The 19,726-nt window shown below is 34.4% G+C and overlaps 1 protein-coding gene across 7 annotated transcripts in view; it reads right to left on the bottom strand.

Annotated features, from left to right (window-relative positions):
* Positions 1 to 19,726, bottom strand: part of EBF1 (EBF transcription factor 1) — a 453,042-nt gene that overhangs the window by 400,934 nt on the left and 32,382 nt on the right. For all 7 annotated transcript variants that reach the window (XM_074212516.1, XM_074212518.1, XM_074212517.1 and 4 more), the window contains exon 6: positions 11,854 to 11,922. In XM_074212516.1, coding sequence (XP_074068617.1) covers positions 11,854 to 11,922 — 69 coding nt within the window. The remainder of the gene's footprint in view (positions 1 to 11,853; positions 11,923 to 19,726) is intronic.

The raw sequence follows: 19,726 nt of genomic DNA, 5'->3' as shown, positions 1-19,726 counted from the left end.
GAGAACCAAACTAAGGTGATGATCATGAGTGGAAAGAAGGATATACTTGTGAAAAATAGAAGTAGAATGGACATAACTTGGCCACTGATCTGATGTAAGGGTAGAAATCAAACATAATTCTGAGGGAACAAATTCAGGTAATGCAGAGTAAGCATTTACTAAAAATGTCAGTTGATTGATTGATTGATTGGGAAGTTAGAAGTGCCATCAACAGAGATAAACAAGTCTGGAAGAAGTATGATTTTAGGGGAAGATGAGATCACTTTTAGACATGTCGAGTTTGCTGGCATGAAATCCAGTAGGAGATTTATATGGTAGGCATTTGGAGGTGCAGAATTGAGTTTTAAGAAAGAAGTGGAACTGGACATAGAGATATGAGGGTCAGTTGCATGGAGATTTGAACAAATTAGATCATTAAGGGAAAATGTACAAAGGAAAAGGACTCATGATACCCACTTCAATGATTAAAAGGACAGGGGAGTTAGTTGTTAATCCAGCAAAGTAAAAGGAGGAACCAATAGAGAGAACCATATTGTGCAGGCACACATGCACAGATACACGCACACACACACAACCACACACACACACACAGACCATCACCACTACCACCACCACCAACTACACCTCCAATAACAATAACAAGGAAGAAGAAAGAATCTTGAAGCATGCAGAAAAGTCAAAAAAAAGAAAAGAAAAAAATCAGATTAATCCATTAAGAAAGGATTCAAACAAATAGTTTCACTAAAATGGTGATATCAGGAGCCAAACCTCAAAGAACTGAAGACTGAGTGGGTGGTAAGGAAGTGGAAGCAGTAAGTGTAAACAGTTCTTTATAGAAGCTTAGCAGTGAAAGGGGAGTTGAAAGAAAGGACAGTCACTTTAGACTACAAGCATAGTCAAATGAAGGTTGTTTAAGGATGGGGGGAAACTAAGCATATTTGTTGGCATCAGAAGAAAGGAGTAAGATTGGGATTGGGAGATATTAAAAAGAAATGAATATGAGCAAGGCAGAAAACTCAGAGAAAGACTAGGAAAGAAAAATTGGGCAAACAGAATAAAGATAGTGAGGATGAAGGTTATGAGTCTTCTAGAAGGATGAGTATTGTAAGCATAGCTTTGTTAGCTTCCTCATTTTATGTGACAGAAGCAAAGGAGGAAAGGGCAAGTGATATGTTGAAACTTGATGACAAGATATTAAAATATTAAAAAAAGGAGAGACAAGGATGCTCACAACTTATGGTCTCTACCTGCTGAGAAATGGGAATTGGAGATGGTATTAAAACTTGAGGAGATTCAAATATGGCCTCAGACACTTAATAATTACCTAGTTGTGTGGCCGTGGGCAAGCCACTTAACCCCATTGCCTTGAAAAATCTAAAAAAAAAACTTGAGGAGAGACAACAAAAAGAATTAGTGACAGTCTTTGGAAAGTGTGATGGTCTCTGGGGGAGGTGGGGTGGATAAAAAAAAATTACTGTGCAAATAGTGGCACAATTGAGATTAAGTAGCATAAATTTATAGGGTACCAAAGTGATTTTGTGCCTTCCTCCAACAATACAGGATTAGAACAAAACAGGCAGGGGATGGAGGAGGCATTGACAGAAATTGAGGATTGACAGAATGTAAGACAAAATGTGAACAGTAATAAGACAAGAGGGTAAGGGGTAAGTATCTAAAATCCTAAGTGTTGAACCTATTGAGACTCTGAAAGAAACACTGAGATAGGGGTGATGACTAGGATAACTGAGTGGTCATTGCAAGGATAAAGAATATATTTAACAGGAGCAAGTCAGACAGAAAGAATAATAAAGGTTGTGATTGTTGCTAACTCTCATTTTACAGATAAAGAAACTGAGGCAAGACTCATAAGAACAATGTGTTATAAGTAGAAAAACCTCTCCCTTCAAACAACCACATTTTTCATGTCAAGATGCACAAATGACCCACCGACTTAGCTCAGTGAAAAAATAATACAAATTCAATATGTCTTCTGACATCTATATGAATTCAAACAAATTTATAGAAAATACTAAATTTTTAGGGCAGATAGGTGGATAGAGCACCAGCCCTGGAGTGAGGAGTACCTGAGTTCAAATCTGTCCTCAGACACTTAAGAATTGCCTAGCTGCATGACCTTGGGCAATCACTTTAACCCCATTGCCAAAAATAAATTAAAAATAAATAAAAATAAAATAAAAATACTAAATTTTTTAAAAGGATAAATAAACAAAATATAAATTTAAGAAATTAAGATATGTCAATTTATGCAAGAATGCATAGAAAGCATGATTCCATAGGGTACAGGAGGCAACAAGCTGTAGTGACAAAAATCCCAGATGAGAGTCTATTGACCCAAGTTCTAATCCTGACTCTGTTGCTACTCTATGAATTTAGTGCTTCATCCACGATCCTGTTTCCTCTTCTACCAAAGAGTGATATGAATCATACTCAATTCAGTTTTCCCTATGAAAAATTTTGTGAAATCAAAGCACTCTTCAAAAAAAAATAATTGGAGGGTGGAATTGTTGTGGGGACATCCCTGTATGGAAATTCCTTCCAGTTCTATAAGCAACTTATACTAGTTTTAGAGAGCTGTCTAGGACACCAAGGTTGGTAACATAATTGTTCATTGTCATACTGTCAGGGACAGGATTAAGGATCCTGAATATCATCTAATCTATCATCTAATCCACTCTCCTTTATTTTACAGATGGGGAAACTAAGGCCTATAAAGGTTAAATGACTTGCCCAGGTTACATAGCTATTAAGGAGAAGAGCTAGATTTTAAACTTGATTCCTCTGACTCTAAATCCAGGGCTCTTTCCACGATAGTAAAATTTCCCTGACTACAAGACCAGTCCTCTATCACATGCTGCCTCACAACATTTCAATACCTTTGTATTATTGCATTCATACATTTCTTTCTTGTTTCTTTTAAAGATGTTCATTGACTAGAATCCAGATACTAACATTTAATCAATGTATAACAGAATCTCAAAAAATATTCTTCTATCTTCACTGTTATAAGTACTAGGAAATATTTTTTTCATATTATTCCAAGATTAGAATCTGGAATTGGAATATCAACAGAGTTGTATAGAGAAAGGTAGACTATGCCAAACAAATTTTTCTTCTCTTATGACTGAACTTAATAGCTCCAAAGATAGCTCTTTTAACTCCCAATCATATTTTCTTTTTTCTAAAGCAAAAACATTTCTATGAACATAGACCATTCATTTCTCCCTTTCTATGAAAATTTTCTGCCATATTTGAATCAGGAACAGAGTTTAAATATGATTCCTTCTGGGAAAATAGTGAGGCTATGTGCACTAAAAACTCCTAACTGAAACTCTACATTCCTGAAAATTCCTAATAGACTAAACCCCTAACTAGCTGGAGGAATAATGGAAAAAGGAAAAAGCCCTGAATTTTCAACTGTAAAATATAGGCATATTGAATGAAAATGACTATATTTTCTGATATCTGGCCAAGTAAAAGACATTAGTCAAATCATGATTCTTTGGACTTAAAAAGAAAAAAAATAACCTCTAGTGAAGGCATTCAACTGTACAGCAAGCTTCCAGGATCATCTTTTCACAGTATAAATTGAAGTGGGGGGGGATGTTTGTTACAGACCAAAAAGTCTGGCCTGGGATGAGCTCATTGGTGCCTTGAAGCTATAACTTTCACAAGCTAGCAGTCAGAGATCCTACCAAAGACAGGCAACTAATTTCTCACAATCACCCTGAGCTTCCATTTTGATTATTTTTCAATGAATCATTTTAAAAAGAAATTTTCCTCCACAGTAAGAGTGGAAAAAATCTGTCAGTTGGTATAAAAAAGGGTTTTTTCCCCCAAAAAAGATGAAAAACACTATAGATATTCAGTCAATTAAACATTCCACATGAACAAAAAAGTTCCTGACAAATCTTTTGGAATGAAGACAGAGCGGTACAGGGAATGTTTTAAAAGGTATTTCTGGACAATAATTAAAAAAAAAAAACTTTAGCAAAAATTAAAATTTGAGAGCCTATAAAATATTATATAGTGTTTGATATCAGTTCTAATTATAATGCCTGAGTTTAGGGTTGCCTCTCTCTCTCTCTCTCTCTCTCTCTCTCTCTCTCTCTCTCTCTCTCTCTCATTTCCCCCTTTTTCCCTCTCTCTCTCCCCCTCCCCTCAATGGTGCTGAAAGTGTTAAAGAAAACAATAAAAGAACAAGTGAGTGTACTGGGTAGGATTTACTGGCATTTACTTTTAATCTATGGTCCTTTACTCTGTAGCTTATCAGCCCTGTGTCAGTCCTTTTTCCTCCTTTATATTTCATGAGGAGCCCCCCATGCTGCTACTGAGAGACAGAGCCCAAGTGTCTGTAAGCTTTTTGTCAGGTAAAAAGAGAAGAAAAAGGAGAGGAACAAGAGGAAAAAGCAAAGCTAAGAGGCATCTATTAGATGTCACTAGGCTTTTGTATTCATGTCAATGATTCAGGATTAGAGTATTTGAAATAATCTTATTGAGAGGAATCAAAAGCCCCACAGAGTGAGAGCCTGCTCTGTAGCATATGGCAGGGCAGTGGCCAATATCTTATTAAAGATGTGTTAGCTAACACTATTACTTTTATATTCTATTACAAAACTAGTATGACTCAAACAGTTAGCTACATGGTATAGTTACATCTTGGGGTTTGATATGTTAGAGAAAGTTGTGTGATTTGCCAGCCCATTTGGTTGTCATTAAAAGTGAGCTTTGGGGTCTTGATTCTTTTAACTTTTGTTGTTTTTCTCTTTTCTGGAGCTAGAACCATGCACTTCACCTTCCAAAAGAAAAAAAGTCCTAAAATGCCCTTCTGACTACTCTCATATATGGCATAGATTAAATACCAGTGACATTTTCCTCTCAAGAATTAGTTTATTAAGCTTGATTTATATCTTATATAAAAGAAAACACAACATCCTAGAGCATGTGCATTGTATTTTCTTCTCAATTCCACTGACCCGTCCCAGCCCCCACTCAAAAAATACAAACATCTTTAGCTTCACAGTTTAGCTAGGTTAGCACAATTAAAATTCTATTACAATAGATACTGTAACTCTAAAACCTGTATTTGCTTCTGGACAAAGGCTTGTAACTGGAGAAATAGTTTGTTCAAGAGATTTATCTTCATCTGCCTGCACCTTTTGAAACATCAAGCCAACCAGAGACAAAACTGTACTGTTCACCATATTTCACTGACTGCAATAGGAGCATTTAGGTCACTTTCATACTGTCCAATGTGGTATATGATTACATAGAACATAAAAGAGAAAGAAAAAAAATATGTGCAACCCATTTCATAGTACATATGAATTTTAAAAGACAAGAAATTTATTTTTTAATATGAGACTTCAAAAAGGATTTTAAAATTATGTTTCCTTTTAATTGATTCTCATTTAAGAGGTTTTGTAGGGTGTAGATGAATGGGGGTGGTGGTGGGTTTGAAAGATTTAAAGATGTTGGTCTAGAAATTTTGTCTTCTCATTTTAGGTAACTTCCTTTAGAAAAAGCAAACATTTTTGATGCAGTAATATATTCTGATCACAAACTGACTGCACAAAGTTGCTAATATAACACACAGGAGACTTTGTACTGACTTTCTGTACTTTTCCAGAACTGTTACAAGAGAAAAGTGATGATGGGGTTAGAAAATAAAAACTCATAGCAAGATTTGAAATGCTACATCACATATACTCAACTGCTATTTCTCTGAAGCTGGGTTAGATACATTTCTTGGAAGTTGTTGCCAATAATTCCTTTACAGGAAAACCACTGTTATTCATTATGGAGTGTCCACATTAGTATTATGCCATGTCAACGTACTTCACATTATGATATAATGTCAGCATATTTGAAATACATTTTAATGTGTCCTAGTTGTAGATTAGGGAATAACTGATAGGCAAAGAAAATTCAGACTTATTTGCTTATTGTCTTAATAGCATAGTTACTGAGCACCAAAGTACAAGTCCTTTTGCATTCTCAGAATATTTTCTAATATTTGATGGATTTTAGAAGGATAGATTTTCAAATAAAACCGATTACTAATGATCATGTAAAAATTTCCCCTGAGAAAATAAATGTTTAAATATGGAGAGGTTACTAAACAACACTGAATTCATGTTCAGTAGCAGTGGTCCAGACAAGACTTTTATCTTTTCAAAAATGCAAATATCTCAAAATAGCAAAGAGAACACCAATTGTCTAGCCTGTGGGTAACTTTATAAGGTATATATCATCTTTGTACACTCTCATGGAGCATTAAAGGTTAGGAAATCTTGTTAGTATAAAGGGTTTATTAGTGCTTTGGGAAATTTTAATCAGAGATATCTTTACAGTTCAAGTTATACCTGTTTCTGACATCTACATGCTCCCATTATGAATAACACATGAGTCAATTAAGCTTAACAATTCACCCCTACTTAAAACAAGACCTCCCAAATTTTAGGAGAAGATAATAAAACAAGACCACAAGATGAGATAGAAACTGATTATTTGGCCAACACCTTAATAAAAGTAGCATAGATTTTTCAAGCTGTTTGAGGAAGTTAATCTTATAGAAAATAGAAAATAAATACACAAACTGCATCCTGGAACTTAGCTATGATTATACATGAAAAAAATTAGTCAATATCACCACTTTTGTGATAAAAGGGTCCCAGATGCCTTCACACACTTGGAAAAATGTATTTCTTTATGCAGTGAAACCATATCCAAAGCCTAATGCTTTCCATATTCTTCCCTCTTCTCATTACATGCATAAGGAAACATTCTACTAAAAACAAAAAACAAAAAAAACCAAATATTTCACATAGGGAAAAGTCTACCTATAGTAACATCATAATGCTCTCTACTGAAGATTCCTAATAGCTTTAACACAAAAGTTAACACAGAAATGCAAAGTATATAAATCGGGTCACTAATTAATTTTATAAACCTATTTTCAACTAAGTTTTCTTCCTTTTCAGTGAAGCAGAATGAGATGACTTTAATTTTGAAATAAGCAAACCAAACTATCTCTTCAATGTTTTCTTAATTGATAATCTCTAATAATAGTCAAATAATCTACCAAATAATCAACATGTAAATGAAATTGAGATGAATAAGGAGAATATTTGAGAATTCCAGCAAGAAGCTTATGAAATCCTCTAGAAAGTCAAAAGTGAGAAAGAAAAATAATTTAGTTGAATGTTAAGACACAAGGATTCCATCCAATGATGCCTGTTCTTTGGATAACAAAAATTTGTGTGGTAACTGTAAGTCAAGTGACAATTAAGGCTATATCAAAGATAAGACTCTATGAGTGTCAAATATAAACTACAAAGGAAATGTTTCTCTTTTTTTAGGTTTTTTGCAAGGCAAATGGGGTTAAGTGGCTTGCCCAAGGCTACACAGCTAGGTAATTATTAAGTGTCTGAGGTCGGATTTGAATTCAGGTACTCCTGACTTCAGGACTGGTGCTCTATCCACTGTACCACCTAGCCACCCCAAAGGAAATATTTCTTAAAAATGAGAAAGAAAAACATAAATAGGAAGACATTCAAGTGAATTATAACCAGTAAATAGAAAATTTTTATGGGTATATAAGTTAACACTTTCTAATGCATATATGTGTGTGTGTGTTTGTAAATATATAATATAAAATATAAGGAATATAAAACATGCAAGTAATTCTTTTTTTATTCAGCTATGTTACAGTTGAACCAGATGGGGATGGAATTCACATGAGAAAGAAGTAACATGATGAAGAATGATATGATTTACCAATCTAACTATTCTTTAAAAGAACATCATTCTGATTTGGTAACAACCCATCAAGGATAATATTTAGATATGAAGAAATAAATTCACTCTAACCTTTATCCATTGGTCAAAGTACATTATATATCATTGAATCCCAAAATAAAAGAAAACAAGAAATTTCTGTCTTCCTGATTTACTATAATTTTATGCATATCTAATCTGAAATTTGAGTTCATTACATGAAAGAGATTTTACACTCTATTTCAGGGTGCTTACAATGTGCTTACAAATTTATCTATATTCATCTAAAACCATGTTAGATTAGTGTATACTGAATTAGGTTCCAGAAAAATTAGGGGCTGGTTTTTTTTTAACATAAATAGGTTATGAATGTCTAAGCCAACTAACCACATATTCAATAATTATTAGCATGCTTATTTATAGCAAGTTTTTTAAAAGTTTTCCATGTAACGAGAAATGGAAGCCTCCTTCACAGATTTAGAAAAATTATAAAATTGGGCTTCTATTTCCTTCTACCCTATGTGACTTTTGTCATTATCATCTTTTCTGATTCTTACAAAGCAAACCTAATTAAGAACCTCTCTCATTAGTCTTCCAGAAAAATTAGCACAGCTTATGCTAATTACTCCTGCAAAATTTAATAAACTCGTTGAAATGGGAATAGTCTAATGAGGTTTTATTTATTGAACTAAGATAACTCTAAGGAAAAAGGTTAGGACACAAGGATATTCAATGTGGTAATAAAACTACAATTTATTCAATTTCTGAACAAGAATTTTATTGCAAACCTTTTAAATTCAAATACCAGTTACTATGTGAATGCTAAATCAATCTTGAACTTAATTTAATAACAGGAAGTATATTTTTTGAAAATTTAACAATAATTACCACATAACCAATCATCTCAACTGTAATGGTGTCATTAGCTCCTGGTCATCAGCTATTCAGACTAACACATTTAACCATAGCCATGCCTAAGCAACCTCCAAAATCTAGATATTTGGAACCATCTATAACAATTACCATCTTCAAGGAACACAAAATAAATTCCTGTAATTGTTTTAAACTATCAAGACATCTTTTTCTCACTGTGCTGGATTCAATCACATTTGAGCACAAAGTAAGAGCCCATTTCTTCTGTCCATCTAATCTTAACCCAGACAAGTTAATTTTTTAAAAATTCCACTTATTTTGATGAGCTACATCTAGCTAGATGCTATCCCTAAATTACTACCAATAAATACTATAGTTAAGTTTTAAGTCATGAAATAACTTATTTTGTACCATAGAATAGTTTTATCTGTTCACAAAGCTAAGTACTCAATAAATAGTTTTCCTGAATAACTACAGGTAAAGTTTTTCAAGTAATAAAAATAAAAAAATTTTTCCAAAATCTAAAGGACAAGAAGAGGGGGCTGAAAATTATTGGTATCCATGAAAACTGTGCTAAATTCCAACACAACAACTGATCACACCCCCAATTTCATTATTGCACATGTTATATATGCCTTGTAGAAATAGTTACTATTGCTGATGTATGCAGGCCCCATGGCCTATTTTACACAATATGCTGGAATTCGCATCCATAAATCTGAAAGCAGATCAAACCTAAGCACGTAACATAGATATTATGCAATCTGTAATATGGAATCAAATTGGAAACTATGAAATTCAAACACAGTTGCCATCATATTTTTCCTTCACAGCAATTTTATGGAATTGAAAAATCTTTTCTATTTAGCCCTTCCTTGTATAAGTTCTTTGCTGCTGTTATTTTCTTCTCTTCTTGTTAAAAAATGGAAGTTTCAAATGTCAGCACAGACAGGACGAGGGCTTTTTAAAGCTCTGGCAGTCCAAAGGACAAATAAATTCTGAAAACTCATATGCAAATAAAAATAGCTAAATGGGGTTTTGCATATCAATTGGTATCGTAGCTTAAAAAGATGGTTCACATGCACAAGTGATAACAGCAGGCAAATAAACATATGTTAGGCCTTGTGCAGATATTCTAGTGCTTCAGCTGTTTTAAAAGCGCTCCTTTTAAGAGACAGATACTGCCTACACACAATTTCCTACTTTCCAAACCAAAGGGGGAAAAAATGAAAAGGATAAATGTCATGAGTAATATTACTAAAGCCACCAACAGTATAAAGTGCATACTTATTTTGCCTAAATTGTTTGAACTACCCCAGCCAAGAAAAGGTTTTAAGTACCCTACTGGGACAGATGCAAAGCGGCAACAATAGAAGCTGTACTAATGCAATCCAGGTAACACAATCCTGTTTCAAAAACACAGGCTGGGCTAATTATGGCACTGCTGAGTCAAGTTTCTTATGCCATTGCAACCCACAGGAACAGGTCAAAATCAAATGTTATTCAAACCACAGTCATATCAACCTTCTATATCAGAGTCACAATTTAAAACCGAATGAAGAACTTAAAAGCTTAACCCATTCACAAGCAAAAAAATGTTTCATTGCGGGTGGTGAGGTAAGGTTTATTTTATCATCTAAACTGAACTGTGTGCTTAACAGGATGTTGGTGATTTTGAGGCTTTGCCTAATATATGAACTCATTCTTTGATCAAAATTATTTTTTTACATAAAAAATGTTATTTTAAAAAAGGCTAACTTACCAAGCACCAATTAAGAAAACTGAACTATCTATATAATGAATATGTGTGTATTATAGTCATAGTTTGCCTAACTCAAAGATTTATACATTTTGCAGAAAAGTATGAAGAGTATACTTACATTTAAATAGACATGGCCTTTTAATTATTTGTGTAGTGTGGTCAGGTTGGTAGCACCTATGTATAACTTTTATATCACATTATAAAGAATGAAAATGCATTTTAGAAGTCTGAATATGAAATTATTTCATAGACTGAAGATCTCTGTTAAAGAATTCTTTTTGATGTAATCTGAAAGTATGTATTTGGCAATAAACATTTGATTTGGCTTTTAGACCCAATAAGGGAAAAGATACAACTTAGGTGTTAATGAAGTCTGATGTACAGAACATATCATCTTTGCTTTATTGCTCTCCAAAGATGAATAACCCAGCAAAGGAGATTTGAATCATATAAAAGTGATGCATTACCTTTGAAAAAATTGCCAAAACCCAGAAAAAAATTTTTGATTAGCCTTTATGCTTTCTTTTGGGAGGCACAGAGAGTCAAACTCTTATAAGGTTCTTTTTGTGGATTGGTAGAAGGCATTCTCCTTCCTCACTGACAATTGACAGAATCCATAAACCTTCCAGGCCATTTAACTCTCAAAGACTAATGCTACATAATAAATGGTTTATCATATATGTTTCCGTACAATGAATTTCAATAATTAAAATGTAAAATGAATATTTGGAATGCAACTTTGCATAATGTGTAAGCACAGTGACTTGAAATGGCAATATACAACTAAAACAGATTTATTGTTCTACCATGATTTACTTGGTCATGTCAGATTAGTAATATGGATCTGTTTAAAAACACAATAATTAAGACAAGCAGGATGAATTAATCAACTCACAATACAGTAAAAGTAGCAATCAAACCAGGAAAATAATAGTGGAAGATCTTAGTTCACAGATCTCTTTTAACTGCTTTTATGCATAAATAAAAACCTTAAAATGTAGATGGATTGCATCCAACAGAACTACTGTAGCTAAAAGTGATAATGATTCAAACATTTTTCAAATAAAAGTTAAATATTTATAAGTACCCAACCACATTTCATAAATCACAAACTATTATTATTTTATTTCTGAAGCTTCCTGGCACAGCATGAGAATTGAACCACAGAAAGTCAGGGGAGGAAAAAATCCCTTTCAGAGTATGAATCAGACACAAAACCAGAGCCCTCCAAGGAACAGGTCTCCCTCCAAATAACATTCCATATGGCCTTCATGGGAACTGCAGTCACAGCTCAGCTTAATTCACTATCAACAACCAAATTTCATCCATATACATCTATAACCCTTGCCCGTTAGTGACATAGGGCAGGTGTTTCATTATAATGAGGAATAAGGATTCAAGGAAAGAATAGTGGCCCCTACCTGTCAATTATCACTGGATCTGAGGGAGTCTCATTTCGGTTGCCACAGCTTTTCTTGTCACAACAGCGGCTATAGAGCAAAAGTGAAAGGATTTAGTACAACCATTACATTGTAAAATTATCATTAGGCAGACAGAAGGTTCAAATTGCTGGGTTACATATGGTAGAATTACCATGAAGCCATACCTGGAACTCAACCGATCTTTGTGACAGAAATTTCTATTTGGGTCACCTATGGGTTAATGATTATGTTTAACTTCTCCAGGCACAGCTGGGAAGAAACCATGAGGTGGGGGTGGAGTGGGGGATCCTCCCCCTGCTATGAATTACAGGCCTAATAACTGCTATCCCATTCACTAGCCAACATAGAGGGGCAGATTGTGGAATTTTGTGGAATTTTAGAACTAGAGGATCCCCAAGAAATCATCTAGGAAAAATCTACAAATGAAGAAACAGAGTGTGGGAGCAAGGACTAACTAACTTGGTCAAGGTCACACAGGACCAGAATTATAATCTGGAGATTCTGACTCCATTTCCAATGCTCTTTATGCTCCCTCTTGTTTTCCACAGGTTACATATAATATTTACAATTGCCACTCAGACCCAGTGTAAAAAAGATTCAAGATTATATGAAGATGGGGAGGCTAGGTGACGCAGAGGATAAAGCACCGGCCTTGGAGTCAGGAGTACCTGGGTTCAAATCTGGTGTCAGACACTTAATAATTATTTAGCTGTGTGGCCTTGGGCAAGCCACTTAACCCCATTTGTCTTGCAAAAAAAAAACTAAGATTATATGAAGAGCAACTGTTTTTGATTTTGTAGGAAGTAGAAATAATGACAGAGGTATATTATTTTCCACTCCCATAATCATAAGACAATAGAAGGACTTTGGGGATCATTTCAACAAATCCTTACATTTTGTAATTAAGGAAACTGAGTCCCAAGGGGATGATGATGATGATGATAAAGCTGATGAGGATGAGAATGGTGAGGCTGATGAAGATGATGATGAGTTAGCATATGATATAGCTAACATATTAAGTTTTCTGAAGCACTTTACAAATATCTTAATTGATTCTCAAAACTCTGGGAAACTGGTATTATTATTATCCCCATTTTAAAAATGAGGAAACTGAGGCAGAGACTAAGTAACATGTCCAAGATCACACCATAAGTGTCTGAGGCCAAATTCAAACTCAAGTCTTCCTGACTCTGGGTCCAGCACTATAATGAGATTTGAACTCTGGTCTCATGACCCCAGGCAATAAGGTGGTACAGTCCACTGAGACTGGGCACCAGGAAGATTCATCTTCCGGAATTCAAATCCAGCCTCAGCCATTATTTACTAGCTGTGATACCCTAAACAAATCACTTAAGTTGTTTACCTCAGTTTCCTTATCTATAGATTAAGCTAGAGAAGGTAAAGACAAATCACTCTAATATCTGCTAAAACAAACAAACAAACAAACAAATGGGGTCATGAAGAATCAGACACCATTGAATAACAACAAATTTATGACCCCAAGCCCAGTAGTCTCTATTCTCTTTTGGAGAAACTTTTCTTCAAATAAAATGATCCCAGAATCCTTGTTTGGAAGTTATCTTCTTTATCATCAGAATTTCTGAAGGTAAGAGGAGGGCAGCAAAAAAAAAGACTATAAACTCCATGAGCCACCTACTTTTTTGTGTTCAAGTTTGGAAGTTGTTTTAAGTTTTCTGAAAACATTAATGGTCACATATTATGGTAAAATTTACTCTGGAAACTGATGCCCTCTATTAGATCATACATAAAGCAAGTATGTGGATAATGTAAGCTCACTTTACCCAGACTTCACTCAAACTCTCTAATTTTGAGGTTTGCATTCTTTATACATTAAGATCTTGACTTGTTCCAAAGAATTTTAAAATATTATTTGTGAAGAATGCTCTTTGTAGAAAGAATCACTTAAGAATCACATCTTTAAGTTAAATTTACCATGCTGTCCAATCTATGAAGATAGATATAAACCAATAGCTATTGACATTTATATCATGCTTTAAGGTTTACAAAGCACTTTATTTATCTCATTTAATCCTGGAAATAACCCTCTGCCACAGGGGTCATTATTATTCCCATAACGATTACTAAGGCATGGCCCCTGCCTTCAAGGAGATTACAATGAAGCATGTTATGGGTTATAGAGTTTGTAGTTTGTGTTGTGTTCTATATCAACTGCATGAAATAGAGTCGAAATATATTTTAAAGAGAGAGTGAAAGCAAACCAAGGGATATATATAAACCAAAAACTTCTGCTGTAATCTTGATTTGTTATTTCCCCATTATAGGGAAAGCAATGCTTACCTTCACCTACCTATAATTATCAATTCAAGAGCTGGGTGATAGAATTTAACTTCTAAAAATACCACTTTTCTACCTGGCTCCAGCTTCCCATTGTTTTGGGTTCACTTCTATATTTTACAAAGGCATCAGAATTAATCCCCCGCCCCCCAAAATCTAGAAGGCTCAATTCCTTCTTCCCTGGAAAACCAAAATTTCTTGGAAAATGACTAATATTTTTCCTCTTAAACAAAAGTTGATGACCATTTTTTCATTATGGTAGAGAAGGGATTCTTGTTCAGAAATGGGAGATTGCATGGTCTCAGTGATTCTCTCAGATTCTATAATTATTTTGTCTTCTGTTTCAACAGTAAGACAGTAGATGGCTCAAAGTTTATCCTTCCTAGATTGCCTAGATTTAGCAGACTCTGTATGGAAGCCTCCATTCATTCATGCAACAAATATTTAGTCCTTTCCATTTATGCAAAGAGTGCTGTCTTAAGGACCTTATTAATTCCATAGAATGGTAACTCATTTCCTTCAAACTTGATTAAATCAAATAAGGTCTCAATGGACAGAAGAAATTGTACCTTTGTTTGCTTACAGGAAAAAGGACACATTAAAGGAATCTGGGATATCTTGATGTGAAATGAAAAATATAAAAAGATTAATGAGAGGAAGAAAAAGGAGGGACTGCTATCATAGATAGTAATATAGAATGGAAGAAAACAAGGGAGGGAAATAGGAAAGAACCACAGAAACATAGAGAGAAAGAAAGGACCAGAACCATAGTAAAGGAAATAAAATAGAATGAGTGAGGCCAAGAGAAAAAAAGACCAAAAACTAACACAAAACGTAAAGGGATGAGATTTTAACAGTCAAGGTTTTTTTAAAAAATACTTTTGGATTAAGAATAGAAAATATTTTGAAAGTCCCTGGGTCTTTTGCCACATCCCACCTTATATAGGGTAGATTAAGGTCCTTTGTTTAATCTTAACTTTTGGTAGTGGATCTAGAATCATTTTGCTATATACCTTACTTAGTCTCAGGGCATTACTAGATTTTTTTCCCTCAGGTTCATTTTGTCTGCCATTCTGTATATTTGTTTATCATTTGTAGAACCTTCTCAAAATATTGAGAGTCCTTTACTCAGTAACTCATTTTGGTCACAAAATCCAAGGAATTAAGGAAAAACTTCCAGATTACAAAACCCCACACTGAGAAATAGCAAGTATGGTATAGAGAAAAGAATTAGAAAATCTAAGTTTACATCCCAGCTCTGCTGCTTCCTAAGCAATAGGATAATTAACCTCCTAGAAATTCAGTATCCTCACATATAAAGTTGTGGCCACCCTAAGGCAACAGAGAAACATGGTAGGTGTGAACAGTCTACAGGATATTATCAAAGAAGATATGTTCCTCCAGAGTGTCATAAAAGATATTAAAAGAAATATCCAACTTGAAAAGGAGGTGAACTGTCATGAAAAGGCAGTCATAACATGAGAATGGGACAATGGACAGATAGTCTATATGCTTCTTTGATATTCATGTAGTATCAAGAAATCTAGAAGGCACTCCTATCCATGAAGAGAAACTAAAGTAGTATATATATATATATATATATATATATATATATATATATATATATATATATATATGGATCATAGACAAAAATGACACAAGATGGAAAGGTGTAGATGGGTTATGAGCTAAACTCTTGGAGGGACAGCCCACAAAATGAGATCACAGATCTATCAATATGACAAAAATGGGAATAAAAATATATGTAAAACACTTATTCCACAGGATTGTTACACCAACCAAATACTATATGGAAAATGATGTGTAAAGAACTATAGATAGATAGATAGATAGATAGATAAATAGATAGATATAAAGAGGCAACATGGTACAATGAAAAGGAAACCAACTTCAAGAAGACCAAGGAATCAAGTCCTATCTCTAGTCATGTGATTCTTGACCAGTCATCTAATGGCTTAACACTCCCAAGCAACTTTCTAAGACTATAAGCCATAAAGTTGTTGCCTATCTGCATGAGTAGAGGGAGTTTTCTTATGGGAATCTCTCTCTCTCTCTCTCTCTCTCTCTCTCTCTCTCTCTCTCTCTCCCCCCATATATATATATATATATATATATTGTATATGTATATAGGTATATCCTTACACATACAAGTACATGCATATACATGCATATACAGATGTATGTGTGTATATATATATGCATATATATATATATGTATATATCAAGTGTTGGTTGTGAGAGTGGGAACAAAAATAAGACTAGTAAACCAAGACGCTATTAGTTCCTGACTTCCTGGAAACAAGAAACTTAACCATACAAAATGGAGAAAAATATATGCAGATTTAAATGACAAAGATAATTAACTCCCTTTCAAAATATATCATTGAATAATAATAATAAATAATGCATAAAGTTAATAAGAGTAAATGCATATATAGCACTTTAAGATTTGTAAAGTGCTTTACAAATATTTTATCTTCACTATATTAAGAAATAGGTACTATGATCATCTCCATTTTACAGATAAGAAAACTGAGGCAGACAAACATTAAATTATTTGTCCAGGGCCACACAGTTAAGACAAGGTTTGAACTCAAGAATTCCTGATTCTGGATCTAGTGCTCTGTCACCCACTGTGCCACCCAGCTGCCTAGATAGTTAAAATGCAGTCATTTTCCATTCTTTAAGGCAATGTTCAATATAAGAAAAAGGATGTTGAGCTGTGCCTTTTGATGTAAAATTGGTTGGTCTCCAACCAAAACTATCCCAGAATGGAGATTTAATTCCCACCTCAAGGAAAGTAGGACCAAAAGTCAAACAACTCTTCTTAACTATAATGTAACATGCTACATAAATTAACAGATAAGAAAATACTTTGCAGAAATCACTAAGTCTAAGAGATTAAACAACAGATATGAGTTCTATAAGGCTAAGACATATCATTGTTATTGGCAGTAATAATAATACAAAAAAATACAGCATAGTATAGGAGAAAGGACACTAGATATGGAGTCCAGCAATCCTGGCCCTACTTCCTATACGACCTTGGGGAAGTCACAACTAACTTGTCTCAATTTCCTGATCTGTAAAATAGGGAAAGTGGACTAGATGAGATTCCTTACATATTCTATTCATAGGATTTACGGTCCTGAGAATAATTCATATCTCCCAGGTACCTTAGAAATATTTGTTGCCTTAGAAATATTTGTTGAATGAATTATATTATTTTGTAATTTACATTTATCCAGCAATAAATTTAGGAGTATAGGTGATAATAAGATTAAGAACTAGACAAGTGATGTCATTGATATTGGTTGATTCTTGTTCTTCATTTTTCTAAGAAGACCGAAATGACACCAATACGTTTGAGACAGACTGCAATGTGTCCAACTGTAGCTGATCAGACCAATATGAGCTCAGAATGCTCTGCCACAGGTCAGGCACAAATAGTCCATGTGAAGACCTGGAGTGCTTACTCAAAACTGACATATCTCATGTTTCCTTTGAACTCCTTCACTTCTGCCTTACTCATAGAGTACAGCACCCTCTATGATAAGGACATGTCATGTTGGGCAGTTCTGTGACAGCATTTCTCAAGCTGTACAATCAATTCTAAAGTTCTTAAAAGAGAATTTCAGGGTATTCAGGTATTGCTTCTTCTGACCCTCTTAAAAGCGCTTGCCCTGTGTGAGTTCTCCATAAAATAATCTATTTTGGCAACCATATCTCTGGCATAGTAATAATATGGTCAGGCCATCATATATGTTCTCTCAGCTATCAGGTGAGGAAACTTCTTCCACCAATGCAGGCTAGCACTTTTTCTATAATTTACAATCCAAGAGAGGTGCCTGGAGCACTAAGAAATTAAATCACTTTTCCAAGGTCAGGGAGAGGGATTAGAATCTAGGTCTCTCTGGCTTTAAGACTAGTTCTCGGGGCAGCTAGGTGGCGCAGTGGATAGAGCACCAGCCCTGGATTCAGGAATACCTGAGTTCAAATCTGGCCTCATACACTTAATAATTACCTAGCTGTGTGGCCTTGGGCAAGCCACTTAAACCCATTGCCTTGCAAAAAGCTAAAAAAAAAAAAAAAAAAAAAAAACTAAAAAAAAGACTCATTTGCTATTTACTATGCCATTCCATCTCTTGTTGGTCATCATATATTTCAATGATCTTTCTCTTTGAAAATTTTTATTCAAGTTTTCAGTGGTCTCTCTACAGTTTTTACATGGTATTAATATTAAAGCAACATCCCAGTGTTTGAATTCTCCCTACCCCACAATCACAACTAAGGATTCCTAAATAATGAGAGAAAAGAGATCAGTTCCAAAACAGTCCCAGCTGTGTGAACCCAGAGTCTGATTACCAGCACAGGCATTGCTGGCTAAAGGATCCTGAACACAGAAGGAAAAGAAAATGAATGCCTATCTTGTAGTCTTGCCCAGGAGGATCATCTCTAGTGAGCTGATATGGATCTTTTCAAATAAGGCAAGAAAATCTTAACATTTTCCTATCCTGGGGTCTGCATTTATTCCAGAGACCTGAAACCTTTCTACCAGTCATTTACTTGAGTAGGATATATTTCTAGGGTCTTTCATGTGAGAAAACATTTGGTTTGCAATCTCTAAGTTTCTAAAAAGCACAGATATAATTCTCACAAAAACCAATCCTTGCTCTTTTTCAGAAACTGGGAAACCTTGTCATTTTTATAGTAGCTGTTTTCATAGAATCTTCAAATAGACAGTCTTTCCTTCTTTCCATGTGTTCAGATCTTAGCCATCCCTCTAGACCCAGTTCAAATCTTCTCCTTTTGTGAAGCCTTCTCTGATAACTTGTTTCCAACAGTTTCATCAGGGAAAGTCACCTGGTCTCCCCCCAAAAGAGAATAAGCTTCCTATGGACAGAGGCCACCCTTTATACTTTAATATAAGAGAGAAAATGCCATACTAATAAACAGGAGATCTAGGTTCTAGTTCTGGTTCTTTACTAACTTACTGTTCTCCTCAGGTAAAACACTTCAATACTTTAGGTCTCACTTCTCATCTGTAAAATGTGGAGATTGTACTAACCAGCCTCCAAGGCCCCTTTCAACGCTGACATTGTAATTCCTTTCAACCCCTCGAAGCACCTTAGACAATACAATACACACAATGGGAATTTAACAAATATCTGTTGTTTCATTGAGTTCATAAGTTGATTATGCCTTTATTCTTTGTCAAAACTCAGAGAATAAAGACATAAAATCAGCTATGGTAAACTCTTCTTTATCCAGGTAAATATTCTGATTAAAGTTTGTTACCATCCCTCTATTCTATGCACGGATTTATAACTTTTTCAGTTGATGAATTTTCATTCAATCTTATTCAGATTTTCCAAAAAAAAATCAGTTTTATTCAATTTAAAGAATAAGACTATAACATGCAACTCCAAAACTGAACTGAGCACAGTTGAATCTCCCTTTGACAATTCAAAAACTATTCCAGGTCACCATTCCATATATCAATTATCATTTCTTC

This window comes from Macrotis lagotis, chromosome 1 (assembly GCF_037893015.1).
Source record: "Macrotis lagotis isolate mMagLag1 chromosome 1, bilby.v1.9.chrom.fasta, whole genome shotgun sequence".
Taxonomy (NCBI): Eukaryota; Metazoa; Chordata; class Mammalia; order Peramelemorphia; family Peramelidae; genus Macrotis; species Macrotis lagotis.
This window is presented reverse-complemented; position numbering and strand designations above follow the sequence as displayed.